At 39.1% G+C, this 18595-nt stretch overlaps 2 protein-coding genes across 2 annotated transcripts; both read right to left on the bottom strand.

The window, feature by feature from the left end:
- Positions 1 to 516: 516 nt before the first annotated feature.
- On the bottom strand, positions 517 to 7311 carry tap2t (transporter associated with antigen processing, subunit type t, teleost specific). Its single transcript, XM_087783998.1, has 12 exons — positions 7192 to 7311; positions 6370 to 6859; positions 4916 to 5030; positions 4727 to 4857; positions 4150 to 4355; positions 3529 to 3726; positions 3285 to 3413; positions 3011 to 3196; positions 2763 to 2936; positions 1434 to 1608; positions 1213 to 1349; positions 517 to 900 (listed from the first exon to the last, which is right to left on the bottom strand). Exons 2-12 carry the CDS (start codon positions 6857 to 6859, stop codon positions 715 to 717), a joined length of 2127 nt encoding a protein of 708 aa, XP_087640124.1. The 5' UTR covers positions 7192 to 7311; the 3' UTR covers positions 517 to 714.
- Positions 7312 to 7846: 535 nt separating this feature from the next.
- On the bottom strand, positions 7847 to 15694 carry slc16a5a (solute carrier family 16 member 5a). Its single transcript, XM_087784002.1, has 5 exons — positions 15561 to 15694; positions 12177 to 12603; positions 11554 to 11697; positions 10090 to 10926; positions 7847 to 9248 (listed from the first exon to the last, which is right to left on the bottom strand). The coding sequence occupies exons 2-5, from the start codon at positions 12511 to 12513 to the stop codon at positions 9019 to 9021; spliced, it is 1548 nt and encodes a 515-aa protein (XP_087640128.1). The 5' UTR covers positions 12514 to 12603; positions 15561 to 15694; the 3' UTR covers positions 7847 to 9018.
- Between the last annotated feature and the right edge of the window lie 2901 nt (positions 15695 to 18595).

An 18595-nucleotide genomic window follows, 5' to 3' on the forward strand; every position in this document is an offset into this window, starting at 1 on the left:
AATGTCTTACTTGGGGTTTAGTTCTTGTTATCTTTTGATTATTTTTTAACTTTTTTTTATTATTTTATTCTGAAGAGAAAAAATCTGTTGTCTTTACAAAACTGGCAATAGAAGTTTATCATTATGATGTACTGAATAAGTAACTATATATATATATATATATATATGTATATATATAGTAATTTAACAGATTTTTTTCTCTTCAGAATAAAATAATAAAAAAAGTTAAAAAATAAACAGACAAAATAATCAAAAGAAAAACAGAACTAAGCCCCAAGGCAGACATTCTGCGGCGCTTATACCTATATAAGCAACAATTAAAGAAAGTCAAATAGTAAACTAATTAACCAATTAATCTAACCAAGTTGTGTTATTAAATACGTGTTGATGTCAAATTAAAAAAATTGGTACAGCAGCAGACAGAAAATCAAGACGATCGAGACAAAATTGTCATACATATAATCATAATGTCTGTGTTTACCAAAAAAAAAAGAAATGATCCCCTTATAGTTGTAGTTAAAATCAATGATTGTGTATTAAAAGTACTACATAAACAATATACAAATACCAGGTTACATGTCTATGGCAGAAGAAAGAGAACATGAGTGGGAAAAAAAATATAAACTATACATGTTTTGCTTTTTCGTTTCGGGCTCAGGCTGAAGAAAGTCCCAAAGAATCTCCACAACACAGAAGAAAAGTTTTTGTCTCGTCTCAGGTAAACAGTTGCTCCTTTAAACGGTAATAGCGCGCCCTCTTGGCCATTAACTGCTGGTGCGTCCCCTCCTCCACCACTTGACCATTTTCGATGAAGATGATGTGATCAGCCTTCTCCGCGGTCTCCAGCTGATGGGTCACCACCAGAAGAGTGATGCCGCGGGACAGAACCTCCTTCATCACCTGGAAACATAAAGTTGAATGTTCCTGACTCTTATAGTTTTAGTAAAGGAAGTGTCAGTCCTACCACACCAGCTAAAATATACAACCTTGCACATATACATTGGCAGATGTCTAATAAAATGTGAACAGAAAAAGTTAGTTATATTTTGTCTCTTTTCACAATTTCAATGTCGTTTAAGAGCTTTGTGACTATGTTCTTCAAATTGATGGTCAGTTGGACAGAAGTGAAACAGAATGTTGCAACTGTAATAGTGAAAGGGGGAAATATTAGTGGAGTCATGTGTAGTAATCTACTCTACACAACTGTCCTACCACATGTTGAGCTTCTCCGTCCATCTTGCTTGTCGCCTCATCGAAGATCAAGACCCTCGGGTCTCGCACAAGAGCTCTCATGATGGCGATGCTTTGCTTCTGTCCGTCCGACACCTTCGCGGCAGAATTGCCGACATCTGCAAAGATTTTGACGAGCGTTAATTTGTATAAATATAAACACATTGGCCATGTTTTGACAGTGGGGTCATAGATGCACCGACCTCCTCCTCGACTCTCGATGTCTTCCTCCTCTGCCAGCTGCTGCACTATATTGTCAGCGTGAATCTTCTTGGCCGTGTTCTTTACCACGTGTGTGGAGCTCGGGTTCAACCCGTACAAGATGTTGTAGCTCAGTGATCCGGAGAAGAGGTCAGGGTTCTGTGAAACCACAACAACCTGAGGAGAAACAACAACGTTATAGACAGATAATTGGAAACTGACTTACTGTATATAGAATATTTCTAATTGAACTATATTTAAAAGCATTTAACTGCGCATGGAGATTAAAACAAATCCTTGCTTAACACAATTTGACCTGACGGGCGAGTTTATCAACTAACAGTGACCCGACCGACATCGAACTCAACAAACTAAGTGTTTTATATGTAATCATTACCTAAAGCAAGTTAAACAAACACCTTAGGAAAGGTGTGTAAGACTACTTTGAGAGATGGAAGCTCAGGTGAACCAACTCTGCTTGAGTGTAAAGGCAGGAATGGATGTTTGAACGTAACAGCTTAAAGTTTAACAGAACTTGTTATCATCTCTAACAACCTTACAAGGTCACCAGTCACATTTAGCACCAGTTCTAACACGTTTACCTTTGGTGATACACGATTTCATGTTTGACCTCTGGCACAGTGAATCGATACACAAGTATAAGTATATACAAGTATAATTTGAGACTTTGTAATTTGATCTCTTCATGGGTAACACACTGTTTGAACATTCTGAACATTTAAATCATCTTTAATTTGATCTCATATGTATGTTGTTTAGTTGATTCCATCCTTTCTCATTTGTCATATTTAGGCTAGGCAATCTTAAATGTCACGCGAGTTGAATAAAAATAGGTAAATTAATTATGCATAAAAGCAACTTGAAAGATAACATTGAAAATGTATATATTGTGTTTCGCTTGTTTCTTGTATACATTGTTTTTTTATTTGTAGCAGTCATGACTCTCAATAGAACTATTATTTTGCTTGTGTCATGTGACCATTAATCTGCTTTACAGCAGTGGGTCAGAGTAAGTGTTTTCATATGAAGAACAGAAATCATTGTTAAGTTGCCAGAAGGATAAAACAAGAAACTGACACAATAGGAGACTTTCTCTGGTTTAGTGAACAAATGAAGATGCAGTATGTGGTAACAGGGGGTTATGACGTGCACTGTTATGTACACTGTTCTGACACTCGAGGGATCCTGAATCCTTGTTTTCAATCTAACTTATTGCTCCTTTAAAGTCAAATAATTAAAATAAATGCAACACTTTAACACAAACATAATCTATACTTTATCTGCTTATGTGTTGCCTTGAAACAAATCACCTTTTTATGCAGATACTTGTGCCGATATTTGTGCAAGGGTTGTCCATCCAGAAAGATCTGTCCTTCCTGAGGATCATAGATCCGAGTCAACAGGCTCACACAGGAAGTCTTACCACTACCAGACAGTCCGACCAGAGCGGTCATCTTTCCTGGCTTCAGCTCGAACGACACCGACTGGAGAAAGGAAGAGAATATTTGTGATTATAAACAGCAGGACGACGATGCAGAGCCTCCACTTGAACAGTCACCTTAAGAGCTGGTTTGTCGTGCGCAGGGTACGTGAAAGAAACATTGTCGAACACCACTCTTCCCTCTAACGGTTCTGGGGCCAGATAGCCTTCTTTCACCCACTTGGGGGACCTGTCCAGGTAGCTGAAGACTTTTGAAATGATCCCAGTGGCGGACATTGTGTTTCCATAGCATAGCATCAGTTCCTGATCACAAGAGACTGTTAGAACTGAAGGATCAATCAAACATCACCATGACCTCATCAACAGAAGTAGCGTAACTTGATTGACTCACAGTTAGACTTCGGGACATAGGCTTCTGGTACAAGAGAAAGGAAACCAGGCTCCCAATCGTCAGCTGACCGGACAAGATGAGGTTCCTGGCTTGCACAAGCATCAGGATTTTTAGTGCAAGACTCACCAGCTGACAGGAATCATCATAGTCCACAGAAGGATTTGTTTGTACCATGAAAAAAACAAGGTTGCTTTAGTTGTATCGAAATGTTTGGATCATTCACCCTTGTGTGGTTTTGATTTACCCTGCGCACAAGGAGAAAGACAGCGCTGTTGATGCCCATGCGCCTCTTGATGCCATGTATTCGACCCAGAGTCTCAGAGTACCTCTTCACTTCCTCTTGCTCCGCGTTGAAACTGCGAACTACGCGAATGGCGCTCAGCGACTGGTGTGCAACATCTTTGGCCTGAGCCTGACTATCCTGCATTCTCTCCTTCAGCTCCTGGTTGACGTGGCATTTATCAAAGATCATTTAGGAACATCTAACAAAACTCATATTCTTATTACCAAAAAACAGAGCTCATTGTGTCATCTCTGGGTCGAGCTGACCCGGGTCAAGGTGAATAACCTCCCTGGCTACCATAAATACATATGCAGTGGCGGAGGTCGTTCACCTTGACCAAGAAGCAACACAAGGGATACCGCATAACACATTTGTTTTCATGCCATCTGGTCACCCTGACCCAGAGATAGTCAAGTAAAGCAGTCTCAAACTGAATATTGTATCTTGTATCTAACAAAGTATACGAGTAGTGACATGACAATATATCCACACCAACCCAGACTTCATCAAATTATCTTGAAAAGGTTCATGTGAGTCTTTTGTTTAGTTAAGACATGCAACCAAATCTAGGCGGAAACTGACCGTAGAGATTGTGCTGTATTTGTTCTGCATCAAGGCCAAGAGCGGGGTTTCTATGCACGTGAGCACTGTCAGCTTTACAGACAGCGTGAACATCAGCCCCACCATCAGGAGGCACTTCACACTGCTCCGCACTATCACGTTGGCATTGAGGGCCACAGTTCGACCCATGCAATCCACGTCTGAGTGCAGGCGGCTTGAAAGACTTCCTAGAAATAAAGGGAGGAAAGACACAACATAAAGAATCATTCATACATTTGATATAAAACAAATGTATTTCTGCAGAATTAATGTAAGTAGATAGTTAAACCCCTGACACAGCAGTATTTCTGTTGTGTTTATGGACCTTGGCTGAAACTGTTCATACCATAATAATCTCAGAACTAAATTATCTGTAAACATGAAAGCAGCAAGACCACCAGGACGAAACATGATACTGTAGCTTCAACTATATTGTAACATTGACTGAATCAGCCCCGGAAAAGCATTGTAAGTTTAAAAGGTAATACTGTCAAGATACAATGGGAGATGAAGCATACAAAAACAAACAAAGAGCACATTAGTCAGATGACTATCTCACCTGGGTTGTTTTCCTTAAAGAAGTGCACCTCCTGCTGGAGGAGCGAGTGAAACAACAAGTGCTTTAGCCTCTTGTTCAGTCGAGCCAGAGATAATTTGAAAGTTCCCCCTCTGACTCCTGTGAAGATGGCACTAAAGATTTTCATTTTAGTTTTAAATATATAAACTCACACGCAGTTTAATTGTTTACCTTCCCAGAACAGCCAGAGCCAAATGTCCAATGGTAATGTAGAAGTTTGTTTGAAGATTTCCAACTCTGAGTTGGTCGATCAACTGTCCCTGGTAGAACGGGATGAATGCATCACCTGGACAAGATGAAGATACATTTTTAAATCATTGAAGCTTCACTAAAATGTGTCAACTGCTGATACATACGTTTCTGGACAATGATGAATGAGAACCTACACAGACATTTTGGGGAAACTACATTTTTCTTTTGTTTTGTGCAAACAAAGTAACCTGAAATGATTGTTAATAGAAAGGAGCTGGAGGAAAAATGGCAGAATTAGTGGCAAGTAGTTGCACTTTTATTTACTCGGCACTGTAGTTTGTGATTTGTTTTTGACTAATAAATATTAATGTTTACAACATGTTTACAACACAAAAGTATTTGCAGTGAATATTATGTAATAGTAATAGTAATAGTAATATATGTTTTTTTTACAAGTGTAATTAAAGTAACTAAATAAACCTCCATTTATTTAAATGTATGTTGCCTATATATTGAAAATTGTTTTAGAGCTTTATCTTAAATATATTTATAAATAAATACATTAAAAATACATTTGACTGTTGATTGAATTATTTATTGTACTAGAGGAAAAAAAATGCATGAAAGATAATGAAAAAATAATCGCATATTTAATCGCAATCGCAATATTTAGGACAATAATAGCAATGAGATTATTTTCAATAATCCTTCCTAATATAAATATATATATATATATATATATATATTCTTGTGTATTGGCAAAAATCTGGTGATACCATTTGTATTACGAATTCTTGACGAAGTCTTGCTTTATTTGTTTTGAAACAAAAATATGTTTATCGTATTCTTATCGCAGGGATTTTGCGGTATTTCATTGTTCATTCAGCTTCGGAGAACGTGACGCTTAATTGCAAAAGAAAAAAATGTGCAAAAGAAGTCTGCACATTCAAATGTTAATTATTCTATTTTACACACACATAATTGTACTGAACTACTAACTAAAAATAATTTAAATAATATATATATATATATACTGGGCGCACGGTGGCGCGGTCGCCTCACAGCAAGAAGGGTTGCTGTTTGGATGGGTTTACTCCAGGCACTCCGGTTTCCTCCCACAGTCCAAAAACATACACAGGTAAATTGAGAACTTTGTGAAATTGTCCGTAGGTATGAGAGAACGTGTGAATGGTTGTCTGTCTTTGTGTGCCCTGCGACAGACTGGCGTCCTGTCCAGGGTGTCCCCTGCCCCATGATTCTGGGCTCCAGTCTCCCCCCCACAACCCCGAACCCGGGATAAAGCAATTGTCAATAAATGTATGTATATATACACTTTCATGTTTTGATCTACTGAGACTGCATTTTTACAGCCAACTGTTATTATAGTTCTCTTAAGGAAAAGAAAACTTGGACAAACAAACGTTGAAACTTACAGACAATTGCCAGGATAAGTGATGTGAAAGCAGCGAGCAGCAACCAGGTGTCCTCTCGAAAGAAGTTCAGCATCCTGATCATCGGACGTCTGAAGTCAACGCTTTTTTGACTCTGCATTCCACCCACAACTGTCTCCCACACAGCACAGGCCAAGACGGAGGAGATGGAGGACAACAGTAGGCGACTCAGGTTCATGGAGGGTCCGGGGTAGGGCTTGACATGGGAGGCTAACAGCATCCCTCCACTCTCCATCACCGGAGGCAGCAGGCATAACAGCAGCAATAGTCGGCGAAGAAGACTCCGACCTTCGGTCAACGCAGATGTGAAGAACCACAGAGCTGTCGCCTTGACCGCAGACAGGATCCAGACGCCAGTCAAACCGGAACAGCAGGAGTCCTGGACCAGCAGAAGTCCAGACCACAGTGCAGAACCCAGGAGGAGGTCGAAGAGAAGAAGGAAGAATCCCCACAACATCACTTCACTCATCATCTGCCAAGAAGCAAACAATGCAAGGGTTTAAAAGAATACATAGAAAATAAACCTGCATTAACTGATGTTCAACAAATATCTGTGAAGCAAAGAATGAATTGATGAAGAAACCACGTTTTTTTTCTGGTATTTCTAAACTCTAATCATTAAGGAAAGCCGAGTAAACCCATTGAAGTTACATATTTTATTTAAGGTGCCAGAATAACCTAAAACGTGACATCGATCTATATAGTACTGTCAAACTGTCTTCCATTAGACTTCTAGCGTATTTACAGCTATTGTCTACTTCAGTAAAATAAGATGCGCATCAAAACAGTTAGCAAAGTACTTACGACGTCACACAACAACAGGTCTTTTCTCGGTCACTCTGAATCTACCAAATCCGTTTCTTATTGTGTTATTTTGACACCTTTGACTTATGCTTCCTATTCGAAGGTGCAGCCGCGCTAACGTGGAATGTTTTACTTTCACTTTCGATTTCCTAATACATTTTCAAATTGAACGCGTTTATTAATGCAAAGATTACGAAATGTCGTTTAGAGGAATTTTCCCCGAGTTTATATTATTCCCATAGACAATTTACTATTTCAGAAAAAAAAGGCTAAATCCGAGACCGCTGTACTTATTTACCACAAGATGGCGACGTCGAGCTTTACTTGGGGTCACGTGATCATTTCAACGGCTTTCAACCAAGTTTCAAGTATTATTATTATTATTTTTTTTTATCACATTCGATATTTTTTCAATTATTAAATGCAAAAAGAGCTACAGAAGTATCCGACCAAGTGATCTTCTCCTAACCTACTGTTCTTGTTTTTCTAACCCAACATAGACATTGTCTATCAATTTATGGCACTTCCGATCAGGGATTGAAAAGTAAAAGAAAATGTTGATCCAAGTTAAATGGAAGGAATACACTCTTTCTAGCGTTCAAACAGGATGCCATTTATTTAAGAACTTACCCAAAGAGAATTCACACAAACTCAATGTATTTACAGAAACCTTTATTGTTGCATTTTGCATAAATAATAAATACTATATTTATCTCAAGTGAGGTTGGAGTGAGGCAAAATCTCCTTCAGGTCTGATATTTAAAAGCGGTGATTGTAGGTAAGCAAGCACACAGGCGGCGTGAGACTCCCTGATCCAGTGTGAGGTCGACACGTGGCTGTTAAACGTTGTGTACGAAGGCACTGCCGTGTTACATTGTGAAAAAAACAAACATTTTCAGTCAAATATTTCATAAGGTCTGTTAGCGCCATGTTGTGATCTCTGAGAACTGATGTGTGTATTGAATTAGGAAGGAAGCATATTCATCTGTGAGATGTTGACATCAGCATGTATATCAATATTTTGAATATCACATTTTTAAACCGCATTACATTTGCAACAGTTTTAAATATTCGATACTCCGTTTCTGCTTCTCAGCTATAACGGATAGAATTCAACAAAAATCTAGTAATATTTCGGTTGATAAAGTGCCAAATGTCTGATGAACTTTCAAAAAACTACAAAAAAAATACTTACAGCTGCTACCAATAGATTATTATAAAAACTCAAGTTGACAGCTTGCAAAGTCGTATTTCATTTCCTTTTTGCTCTACACTGTTTTACTTGGACATGTTATTTTAAAACTTGGTACATTTCTGTCTCTAGATCATATATATATATATATGTTTATTAACTGAATTTATATAAACCAAAACAAAAGAAAAAACTAACATTTTCAATGAATTTAAATAGAATGTTCCAGTTTTATTTACCTTGAGGATGACAAGCATGCCCTTCCTAATCATATATATATATATATATATGTATATATACGTATATATATATATATATACACCATACATTAAATATATTTTTTATGTATTATCAAATACCTTAATGTAAATGAAAAGGTAATTTGCTCAAAAAATATTAAAAATGAATCAACTACAACTGTATCAAAACTATTCACAAGAGATTCAAACATAGATATTTGGCTTTTCATAGAAGGTCCAGCAAAATTGATTTTTATAAAATAATCTTTACTTGGTGCTCGAGAGAAAGTGGTGCTTTGATAGGATTGTAGTTTAGACCAGCAAGTGCATGTTTTTTTGGTGAAAAATGACCTTGGATGCAGCAGAAGATTCCAGAGATCAGTATGATCAGACTCATCAGTTACTGGGGATGACATTGTCTTTTTCCTCGATGATTTGTATTTGGTCGAGACCCTGAGGATCCTGTGGAGGGTCCGTTTTGGCTCCTAAATCCTGAATGGACAGCGTTCGGTCTCTTTTGTCCAGCCAGCAGAAAGACACCAGGAGAAAAACAGCAGCTGAGGCTACAACAGCGCTGCAGGCAAAGAAGACGTGATAGTAGTGACCAGTTCTGTCCACCAGGAAACCTGGAAAAAACACCATACAATTAAAAAAATATATTACTCAATACCAAACACCTAATTACTTTAATGAGGATAAATAGATTCCACATTTATGTGATAAAAACTTCAATTATAATGTTTTCAAGATATTCTTAAGCATGAATAAAGTTATATGTTGAAAATTACACCATAGCTTAGAAAATACACATTAAACATTAACATATTCATCAGGTCAAACTAATAATGATTAATCTACATTAACTTGTCATGCAATTATTGGTGAACAAGGTTCAGGGCACTTGCACTTTACTCAACGATGACACTGGAAGCAGAAAAACAAGTCTGACACATGAGACCGAGCCTGCCCTTTTCGTCAGTGGGTGTGTTTGAGCGTAGTAGGTGTAACTAGTAAAAATAGCATTTAGGAAAATTTAAGTTTAAATAACTTGACCAATTTCAAACAGAAAATATGCAAAAAAAATGCTTTGCTGAGTGATTTACTTGTCAAACAAGTATAAACATAACAACTAATTCCAAGGATATTCTTGTGCTCTTAGTGCTACGGTTGAAAAACATCTTAGTATGTGTTTCCACACAAACAGAGGCGCTTATGTGGTTGATAAGCTTAGATGGTATGACAACAAACTGTAACTGGTATGAACAAGTTTCTATTTCCTGTTTGCAAAAAGAATGCTTTGGCTAAGCAGCCACTAAATCATTTTGGTTCTAGATTCGAAAACAAAAATGTGCTAATGCTAATCTTCATAGCAACTATCTAATGAATGGCTAACATTGTTCATTGGCGACATTTATAGGAAGTGAACAGCTGAAGTGAAACTAGAGGTTAATTCTCCATGTTCAATACCTGCCAGAGGGGGTCCGATGAGCAGCGTCACGCTCTCCATGATGGCCAGGAGTCCAAGTGCCGACGGGAAACGGCTCATCTCCACCACCTCCATCAGGACGGTGAACATCAGCGAGCCCACCACGCTCATGGACAGCCCGAAGACGGTGACGTAGCCGACCAGGACGGGGAAGTCGGCGCCGAGGCAGCAGATGCAGTTGCTCAAGCCGTTGACGAGCAAGGCCGCGGCGAAGACGTAAACGTGGCGACCCTTGAACCAGGACATGCTGAAGATGAGGCCGACGGGGGGTCGCACGACGATGTTGACCACGCCCAGGATGGAGAGCAGCATGGCGGCCTGGCCAGGATCCATGTCGTGGGCTGTGGCGTACGGGACCAAATAGATGAGCGGCACGATGAACCCCAGCATCATCCAGGTGATGCCGATAGCGTAGACACAGTAACGACGATTGTGGCACAGTTGGTCGAAAGCCATGTGTTCGCTCAATAACGCCACCAGGTGACCCCAGATCTTCCTCCACCACTTCTCTCTGTCGGGTGTGTTTTTCTTGTCCGGTTGTGGACCTCGCTTCAGCAGCGGCTGACTGCGGGGCCGCTGTGGCTGCAGGGGCCTCATCAAAGCGCCGCACACGCAGCAGTTGAGCAGGATGGAGCCCAAAACCAAAAAACTCCCCCTCCAGCCCAGCTCGGTGTGCAGGTAGTTCCCGAGAAAAGGCAGCACGCACAGTCCAAGGGCTGTTCCCGTGGAGGACAAGGCATTGGCAAATGCACGGCGCCGGACAAAGTAGTGACCCAGGATTGTCACCGCTGGCTGGAAACTGAAGCAGAAGCCCAGACCTGTAAACAAGAGAAAGGTCACAGCCATAAAGACAGTCTTGGAGGTACAGCATTTATTTAAAAGTGTTTATCCTTCAGGGGGTGCATTCTGCTAGCTTGTAGCTAGCTAGTAAGTGTGAACCGTAGCAGTTTCTGACAGGAAAAAGACCAAAGCAGCAGACGAACAGACCTGTCGTGAAAGATTCTGCTGGTAAAAAAAAGCCAAGATCTTATGGTCCTTCAAAATGAAGAAAACAAATAAGGCAACATACATGAAGTATGTCTTTACAGACAGACAGAACACTGGCCATACTTCCCCAAAAGCTTAAAAAATAATTTATATTAAAACATTAATAAGAGTAAAACAAAACACAAAACTAATAGAGTCAATGTTTTCTTTATATATTTAAAGAATTTACTGTATTTTACAAACGGGGCCCTGACAGGCTAATGATGTCTGGTTGGGTCTTGGCATGACTATGTTTGGGAACACATGTGAGAGACATATAGTACATACAGGTAAAACATCAGGGAAAAAAAAGGGACAAAAGTTGCCTGATCGGTTAAAAGGCAAAAAATAAGTGTCAATAAGATGAGAATCTCAGCCTTTTTTCTACATCAGTGAGGGGGTTTAATATTGTGACTGACCTGTGATGACCCCCGCTGTGATGTACAATTCGGTAATGGAGCGTGTGAAGGAGCTGGCTGCCATCCCGAGTCCACTCAGGACTCCGCCCAGCATCACAGTGGCCCGGCAACCAAACCTCTCGACAAGCACGCTACAGAACGGACCTGTGGATCACGAATAATCTGCTTTAGTTTGGCTGAGAATAGAAACCCACTGAATATTTCAGTTGGGAAGGAAACAATGCTCCACGAGGAAATTGAATTTCTGGAAAAAATACTTTTGATCCAATCTGTGTAATAATAGTCAGATTTTGAAGTCATACGAAGTCGTTTTCCTATTATTTGTGAAACCTATTCATCACATAGTGTTTGTAGTTATTACTTTTTAAAGTTTTCCCGTTATCCGAAATCCCGGCGAATGAGAGGTTAAAAGAGTGGAGTCCATTATAATGTAATACTAGATATTGAGAAGGTGTGTGAAGGTTATGGTTAAGCGTAGAGTTCCCAGGGTTTTGCTATGATTCCAGGAACCTGAACCTCGTATGAAGCCAGAGACAATATTTGACCACGTCAGTGTCTCTGCTGTTAAACAACACGATCACAGATCTCACTTACAACACGAGCGATAGTTGACCAGCGTTTACCTCCAGCGTGCAGCACTGAGGTCATGATGGAAGGAACCCAGGACGTCTCGCTGTTCGAGGCGTGGAACTCGTTCTGCAGGTCGGTGTAGAAGATCCCCACACATGACGGGAATGCCAGGGTCAGTGCTAGGACGACGATGGTGGCGACCAGCACCACCCAACCCCAGCCCCCGTCTGGAGCTTCCACTTGAGTCGCCCCTCTCTGCCGTCCCACCTCCTCATCCTCGGACTCCTTCACGATGTCGCCTTTCCTGAGCTGCGTACCATTGGTGGCCGAGTCGCTCTCATATTGCCGCAGATGATCGCCTGTCGCGCTGGTTCCATTCCTTTGAGTCATATTCAGGTGGACACCAGAACCAGGGTGATGATGTTGGTTCTGCAGGGCAGGTCTGAGGCTCTTTGGTTCATGTCACTTGAGAGTGCGACCCTTGAGAATAAGAGAGAACACATTGTTTGTTTATTAAGTTAATGTTTTTTCTGTCATGACTCACAACTTTTTTGACTGAACCCTGAACCTTAAAGCAACTTTAACCTGTTTTACTGTGCATTCTCTGCACTGGTTTGACAGCAGTTTAAAAGCCCTTCCATTCAATTGTCTTTAGAGCTGTATTTTGTCTACCGGATCGACTGAATTGAGTTCATAAGCATGTTTGTTTGGAAAGCTGATCATGTCACTTGAGAAGTACTATTACAACACAAAACCCTGAACCATTACTCACACCACAGATCACCTTTGTTGCTGCAGGATTATTCTTTAAACAGGATTATATTCAAACATGCCAGCTGAGTTCTTGAACCCAAGGTGGTTTTCGGCCTTTTTTTTCTTTTTTTTTTTAATCCAGTGTGTTCATCTCAAGTGCATGCTCTCCATGTCTCTTCAAAAGGTTTTGCCCTCTGGATGTCCAGGATCACAGAAACTGTGTGATGGTCTCCGAGCTCTGAGTGCAGCATGTGACAGGGGTCGTGAACAATGGAGAATGGTACAAAGAGGGTCTGTTCTTATAACATGCAACAGGCCAGAAAAGGAAAGCCAAACTTCCAGCTCCCTGGCTCACTTTGCCTGAAGTAGAAACCGAGGGGTTTTCTGATAAAGATTGATTTGTATCCAATTTGTTTGTTTTATAATTGCCTGGCGATAAATAGTTAAAATGCACAGTGATCAAACATTAGATGTTTTATTTGATGACATGTACTTCTTTGCAATCTTTTAATTCTCAATTAATTTACAGAAAATATCCCGAGTCACAACTAGTTTTGTCAAAATAGTGTTGACTTACATGCTTGACTTGTTGACTTGAGAGACCAACATAAAAGTTGGATTTATTTTGTTCGCTTTCCTGGCGTTCAACAGTCAGAGACGGACAAGTCTAATAATGAATTAATGACAGACAGGTGGGACTGTCTGTCCCTCTGTTGCTATTTTTAACTGCAGCAGTGCAACATTAGCATGAAGATCTACAGCAGAAGTGTTTCTTGTTTATGACGGTTGATTATTTGTCTGGTTCACCTTATGTGTTTATGTTACTTACAGAGATCATATAACAGGACAAACACACATTTTCACGTTCAGTAATGAAGAGGTGGGATGGATGAACATCCCCTCGAATCATACTCTTTCTTCAGTTTTTGTAGAAAAGAAAAACAAAAAAAACAACTAACTTTTTCCAATGGCTACATTGACATCCACTAGTATTCTACTATATTTTATGAAAGATCATAAAGCGCAACCATATTTGTCTCATGGAAAATTTACATATTCCCCTTCAGCTTTTTTTTCATAAACATTAATTTCAATACATTTTTCTTGCTGTATCGTGTTTTCAAAATATGAAAACCCTTCCTCGCTCTGGCACTATGCCAGCTGCTGGGACGTATCAATTTCCTTTGCAACAACTTGCGAGTGATAATATTACACGCTGCTGCCATGTTTGTCTCTGCAGCCAACATACAAACTGATTTCTAGTTTTTGGAGTTCAAACTCAAGCACCTCACCAGACTCTGCAATGTCCGGACCACCACTCGTATACTTGAATACAAACAGAAATGTACTACTTTAAAGGTTCGCCAGTTGCTGCATGACAGCGGTTATTTTGTGTGTGGCCTTTTAATGCCGATGAACTATGACATGCATATTTCACCGGCAAAATTAAATAAACCTGAGAATCTGATGTAATGGTTATGTTGTTTTCTTAGAAACAATATAGAATAATGCCCACACAAAATCACAAAATAACTTTTTCAATAACTACCAGGCATTTGCTTGAAGACTAGCTTTAATCGTAAATGTTCAAAAATGAAAACTTTTTTAGGAAGAAACTATGGAGCCTCTAAACTGCTGTGATTTTTTTTCTAGTCTTGCACTTGGCACTTGTTTTGGTTATTTTAGTAAACAAACAGCTTATTACAGAATACATTTAACTTAAGATAGGGATAAACAGTACATCTGAGAATATGTATTCCCCTTTTATTATCAGTGAGCAGAGAAGCAGGTGTAGTGCACGAATGCTCCTTCCCAGGTGCAAAACAAATAGACTCAAGGACTCATTCATTCCTCGGCTATTAATTGTACAATTCTGAGTTCGGGGGCAGGAGTGGAGTAAAAGTATCATGATGTTCTGTTCTATGCTATTCTTTGTATCCTTTGTCTTTTTTTATTTATCTTTGATCTATGTTCTTTATCTTTATCTTTAGAGTTAGATTGTATCATCTTGTTCTTTCTCTTTATTTCTCTTTTTTCTTGTTATTATTTATTTTGATTTATTTTTTATGAAAAATTGCTGTATTTGCTGTGGCTAGTTGGAAAAAAACAATTTACCTAACCTAACTTGGCACTTGTTTTGGTTCTTTTTTAGTAAAAAAACAGCTTAATACAGAATACATTTAACTTAAGATAGGGATAAACAGTACATCTAAGAATATTCATTCCAATTTTTTTAGACTATTCTAACTTTTTAATAATGTTGTGTCCACAGCCATATATAGTGTGTTCCTGCTAACTGACAGGATTATTACCTATACACGTCAACACTTGAGAACTCTCTTGACTCTCAGGTGTTGAAACAGTAAATCAATTAATAAAAGTATTTTTCTCAATTGTTTTGTTATTTCCCTGGAGAAATAAGGGATTCCTCCCGGTGATGCTGCGGGACATTCTGAACCCTCTCAACACCACCGTGTGCCAACTTGGGAGTCTTGTTATTTGCCAAGTCGATGCCAAGTCAGTCTCAATTCAAAACCGACTTTTGATTCATTTGAGAATTAAAACAAGAATCGAATGAAAAACAAATCCGCTATAACTCCACCTACGATGTAAAGAGTAAGCGGACACACGCGGATCTTCAGCTGTGGAAATCATTTGTTGGAGATGAAAACAAACAAACCTACCTTCGTGTATAATGTGTGTTTAAGGTGTGATGTCGCTGGACTGGCGCGGAATGTTGTCGAAAGCAGAACCCGAGGAAGAGCGTCGATGACTGGCTGCTGCTGTGACGGAGTCCGCGCTGGTCCGGAGGGGCGGAGACTAGCGAGCCCGGATGACAGGCGGGGGGATGCAGTGCCTAGATCTGAGCTTAAGCTGCTGCCTTGTGCACAAGCAGGGTTTTTGAAGGAGGTCCTGGGTGGAAATCTGAAGCCCCTCCTTCGATACATCTTCTAACCGTTCGTTTCTACTATACAGAAATGAAGAGCGTGAAGTGTCACTGACTTTTGTCATTTTTGGTAACTTTGGTTTTTCTGTAGTTTTATAGTGGTATTGATGACGAGGATATTGAACTCATGTTATCCTCCAAGTTATTACCGTATTTGAGTAGCTGAGGCATCCCAGTTACACTATTTCGACAATAGGGGGAGCCAGAAACATTATTTTAAATGTACATATATGGCCTTTAAAGTGACAGTTAACCTTGAATTCAAACGTCACTCATTTTCTACTCCTCTACCTCCCTCGTTTAAGGGTTGGGATTTTTTTTTTTCAGAAAATCCGTTCCTTTTTAAAGTTATACGCAAAAATGTATGTCCATTCCTTGCTAATGTAGCAAATGGCGCTCAGCTGTCTTCATCTACATCTTCCTCCAAAAATAAAAAAATAAATGCATCTAAATACCCCAATGGTGCTCGTTTATAATGTCCACCTTGTATTGGTGCCTGGACGTGAAAAATTGTTCAGGAAAAACTTGCAAGGTTTGTATATTTTAAGTTTGTTTATAGCGAAAGTTCCCAGTCTTCTCATTGAATGTATCCTCATTGAAACACATCACAAGATTTACACTGATTAACACTGCCTGGTTTCTCCCGCTAAAAACAAGCTTAAAATATAGCTTTTTTAAAGTTTAATTTTTTTTTCTGAACAATTCTTCATATCAAGTCTTCAATACGCCTATAACTCCAAAGAGGAACAGAATAATCTCTAAGATTCTGCAATGTTGGCAACATGTAGACGAACACAGTATGGAGTTCATCTTTTCAAAAGCTTTATAAACATGCCTCAGAGAGCAACAGAGGGCAGTGTGTGCCTGCATCCAGTTCAAAATTTGTTTTTCATTATGTAAATGGAGCATCTGATGATGAAAAATGATACCAAACTCTTGCTATTGCGTTTGTTGTGATATCATGAAAATAAGAAACTGTGTATTGTTTTGTTGTTTAAGCGCCTTGTGACCCTGGTCTGCGAAAGGCACTTTACAAATAATAATTACTTTCTAACTTACTATTTTATATTGAATTAGTATAAACTACTACAGCATAATGCAAAATGCACTTGACTTGCTGCAGAGTACTATGTGCCTCACCCTGGGCCTTTTGACTGTGGTTTTTATCAGCCAAATTAAATATGTCACGTCGAACTTGATTGGTTACACATTAGCCAAACATTGTAAAATCAGGGGATAAAAACGTATTGGCATTATATCGGTGACGTGCAGAGATATTGCAACAGGCAAGTGCCAATTTTATGTATCACCCGAGTTTCGATAGACTGCCCGATAAGAGGTGAGGCTCAGTGGAGATCAGTGGACAAATATTTAGATTCTTTTTATGTCGACATCATTATTATTATTTTTTTTTTTTATTTGACACGATGAAAATAGTGAATATTGGAACTTCTATATCGGAATGTCAAAAAGGAAGAGAATCACAAGTACATAATAATACCTTACATTTCTGGCGTATTGGAGAGATTTATGAGAATGGTTGAAGTGAAGTTGCGAGGAGAAGAGGAATGTAAAAACTGAGAAGTGGAAGAGGTTGATACACAGGCGTTTACTGGGAGACAAAGACAACCAATAAGGTTCATGTATAGATGGACACATGAGGAACACAGGTGTGATTATGATAAAGGTAATAAAAGAAGTTTTAAAAGCCCTTCCATGTTCAATGAAGTCAGAAAAAATAATGATATCACTTTAAACCCCATATTTTTTATTTTTCTTCAGGGAAATAATTTGTAAAAAAAAAAAAGGGATTGCAAAAATAATTCAAGAGTCACGCTGTTTAAAACACACACATTTTATGATTAAAAACCAGACAGGGTTTTTTTTTTTTGTTTAAATCGTAACACACAACAATCTGTAGACAAATTAAAAATATAAAATAAAAATAAGTGAAACAAAGATTCAGACAAAAAAAAGATATAAAATGAAAGCAAACATTTTCATCAACCTGGGAACAAATCTCCACCTATAATATTCACATATGACATCAAATACTGTTGATAAATGAACACAAAGTTTATAGGTGACATTTTCCAATAAATGAGCGTACAAGTGTGCATGTCAACAAACGCATGCAAGTGTTTACAGAGTAACTGGCAAAATGTCTTGTGGATCAGAACTCTTTTTCCGTGTACCTGATTAGGTATGCTCCATCTTTCAATGAAGCCCAGCCGTGTTCTACGCTGCGATTGGATGAGTAATTCAACGTGAGCTATATAACCAACCTTTTGCTGTTCATCAAACAAACATGACAAAGGTACAAAATCAACAGAGAAAAGTGTTTGACGGACGTCCACGTGACTAGCTATACCTATGAACCGCAGACTCAAGCTGACCTTCTGCGCCTCCCACCATGCATATATAAACACTGCACCAACATGGAGTTCCAACAAAAACCCCGTAAACGTCATAATCTCTAGAACAATGCATGCTCTCATCTTTACGTGCCTCAACAACAAATGTTTTTTGCAGATTTATTCAAATTGCACGTCATGATCAGTGACTAACCCGTGAAGATGGAAGTACAAACTCTGACAGGTCTTGGTTTTATAGTAAGTATGACAGTAGGATAGGATCTTGGCGAGTCAGTTGGTTCCAAGTGCGGTTCAAACAAAAAATGGGGAATCGCTTAGAAGGGTGGTGCATTGTGTATGTTTTTAAATTATAAACAAAGAAACACCATAAAAACAGACTCCATGGCTCCAAAAACAG

This window comes from Callionymus lyra, chromosome 2, assembly GCF_982586985.1.
Source record: "Callionymus lyra chromosome 2, fCalLyr1.hap1.1, whole genome shotgun sequence".
In the NCBI taxonomy this organism is placed as follows: domain Eukaryota; kingdom Metazoa; phylum Chordata; class Actinopteri; order Syngnathiformes; family Callionymidae; genus Callionymus; species Callionymus lyra.

Coding starts and splice junctions, on each gene's coding strand:
- tap2t (XM_087783998.1), bottom strand. CDS start 6,859: ATGATGAGTGAAGTGATGTTGTGGGGATTCTTCCTTCTTCTCTTCGAC. Junction 3,414..3,528: donor TCTTTCTCCTTGTGCGCAGG/GTAAATCAAAAC, acceptor GATTCCTGTCAG/CTGGTGAGTCTTGCACTAAA. Junction 3,197..3,284: donor CTATGTCCCGAAGTCTAACT/GTGAGTCAATCA, acceptor TCTTGTGATCAG/GAACTGATGCTATGCTATGG.
- slc16a5a (XM_087784002.1), bottom strand. CDS start 12,513: ATGACTCAAAGGAATGGAACCAGCGCGACAGGCGATCATCTGCGGCAA. Junction 11,698..12,176: donor CTCAGTGCTGCACGCTGGAG/GTAAACGCTGGT, acceptor CGTGATCCACAG/GTCCGTTCTGTAGCGTGCTT. Junction 9,249..10,089: donor CATCGGACCCCCTCTGGCAG/GTATTGAACATG, acceptor TGTTTTTTCCAG/GTTTCCTGGTGGACAGAACT.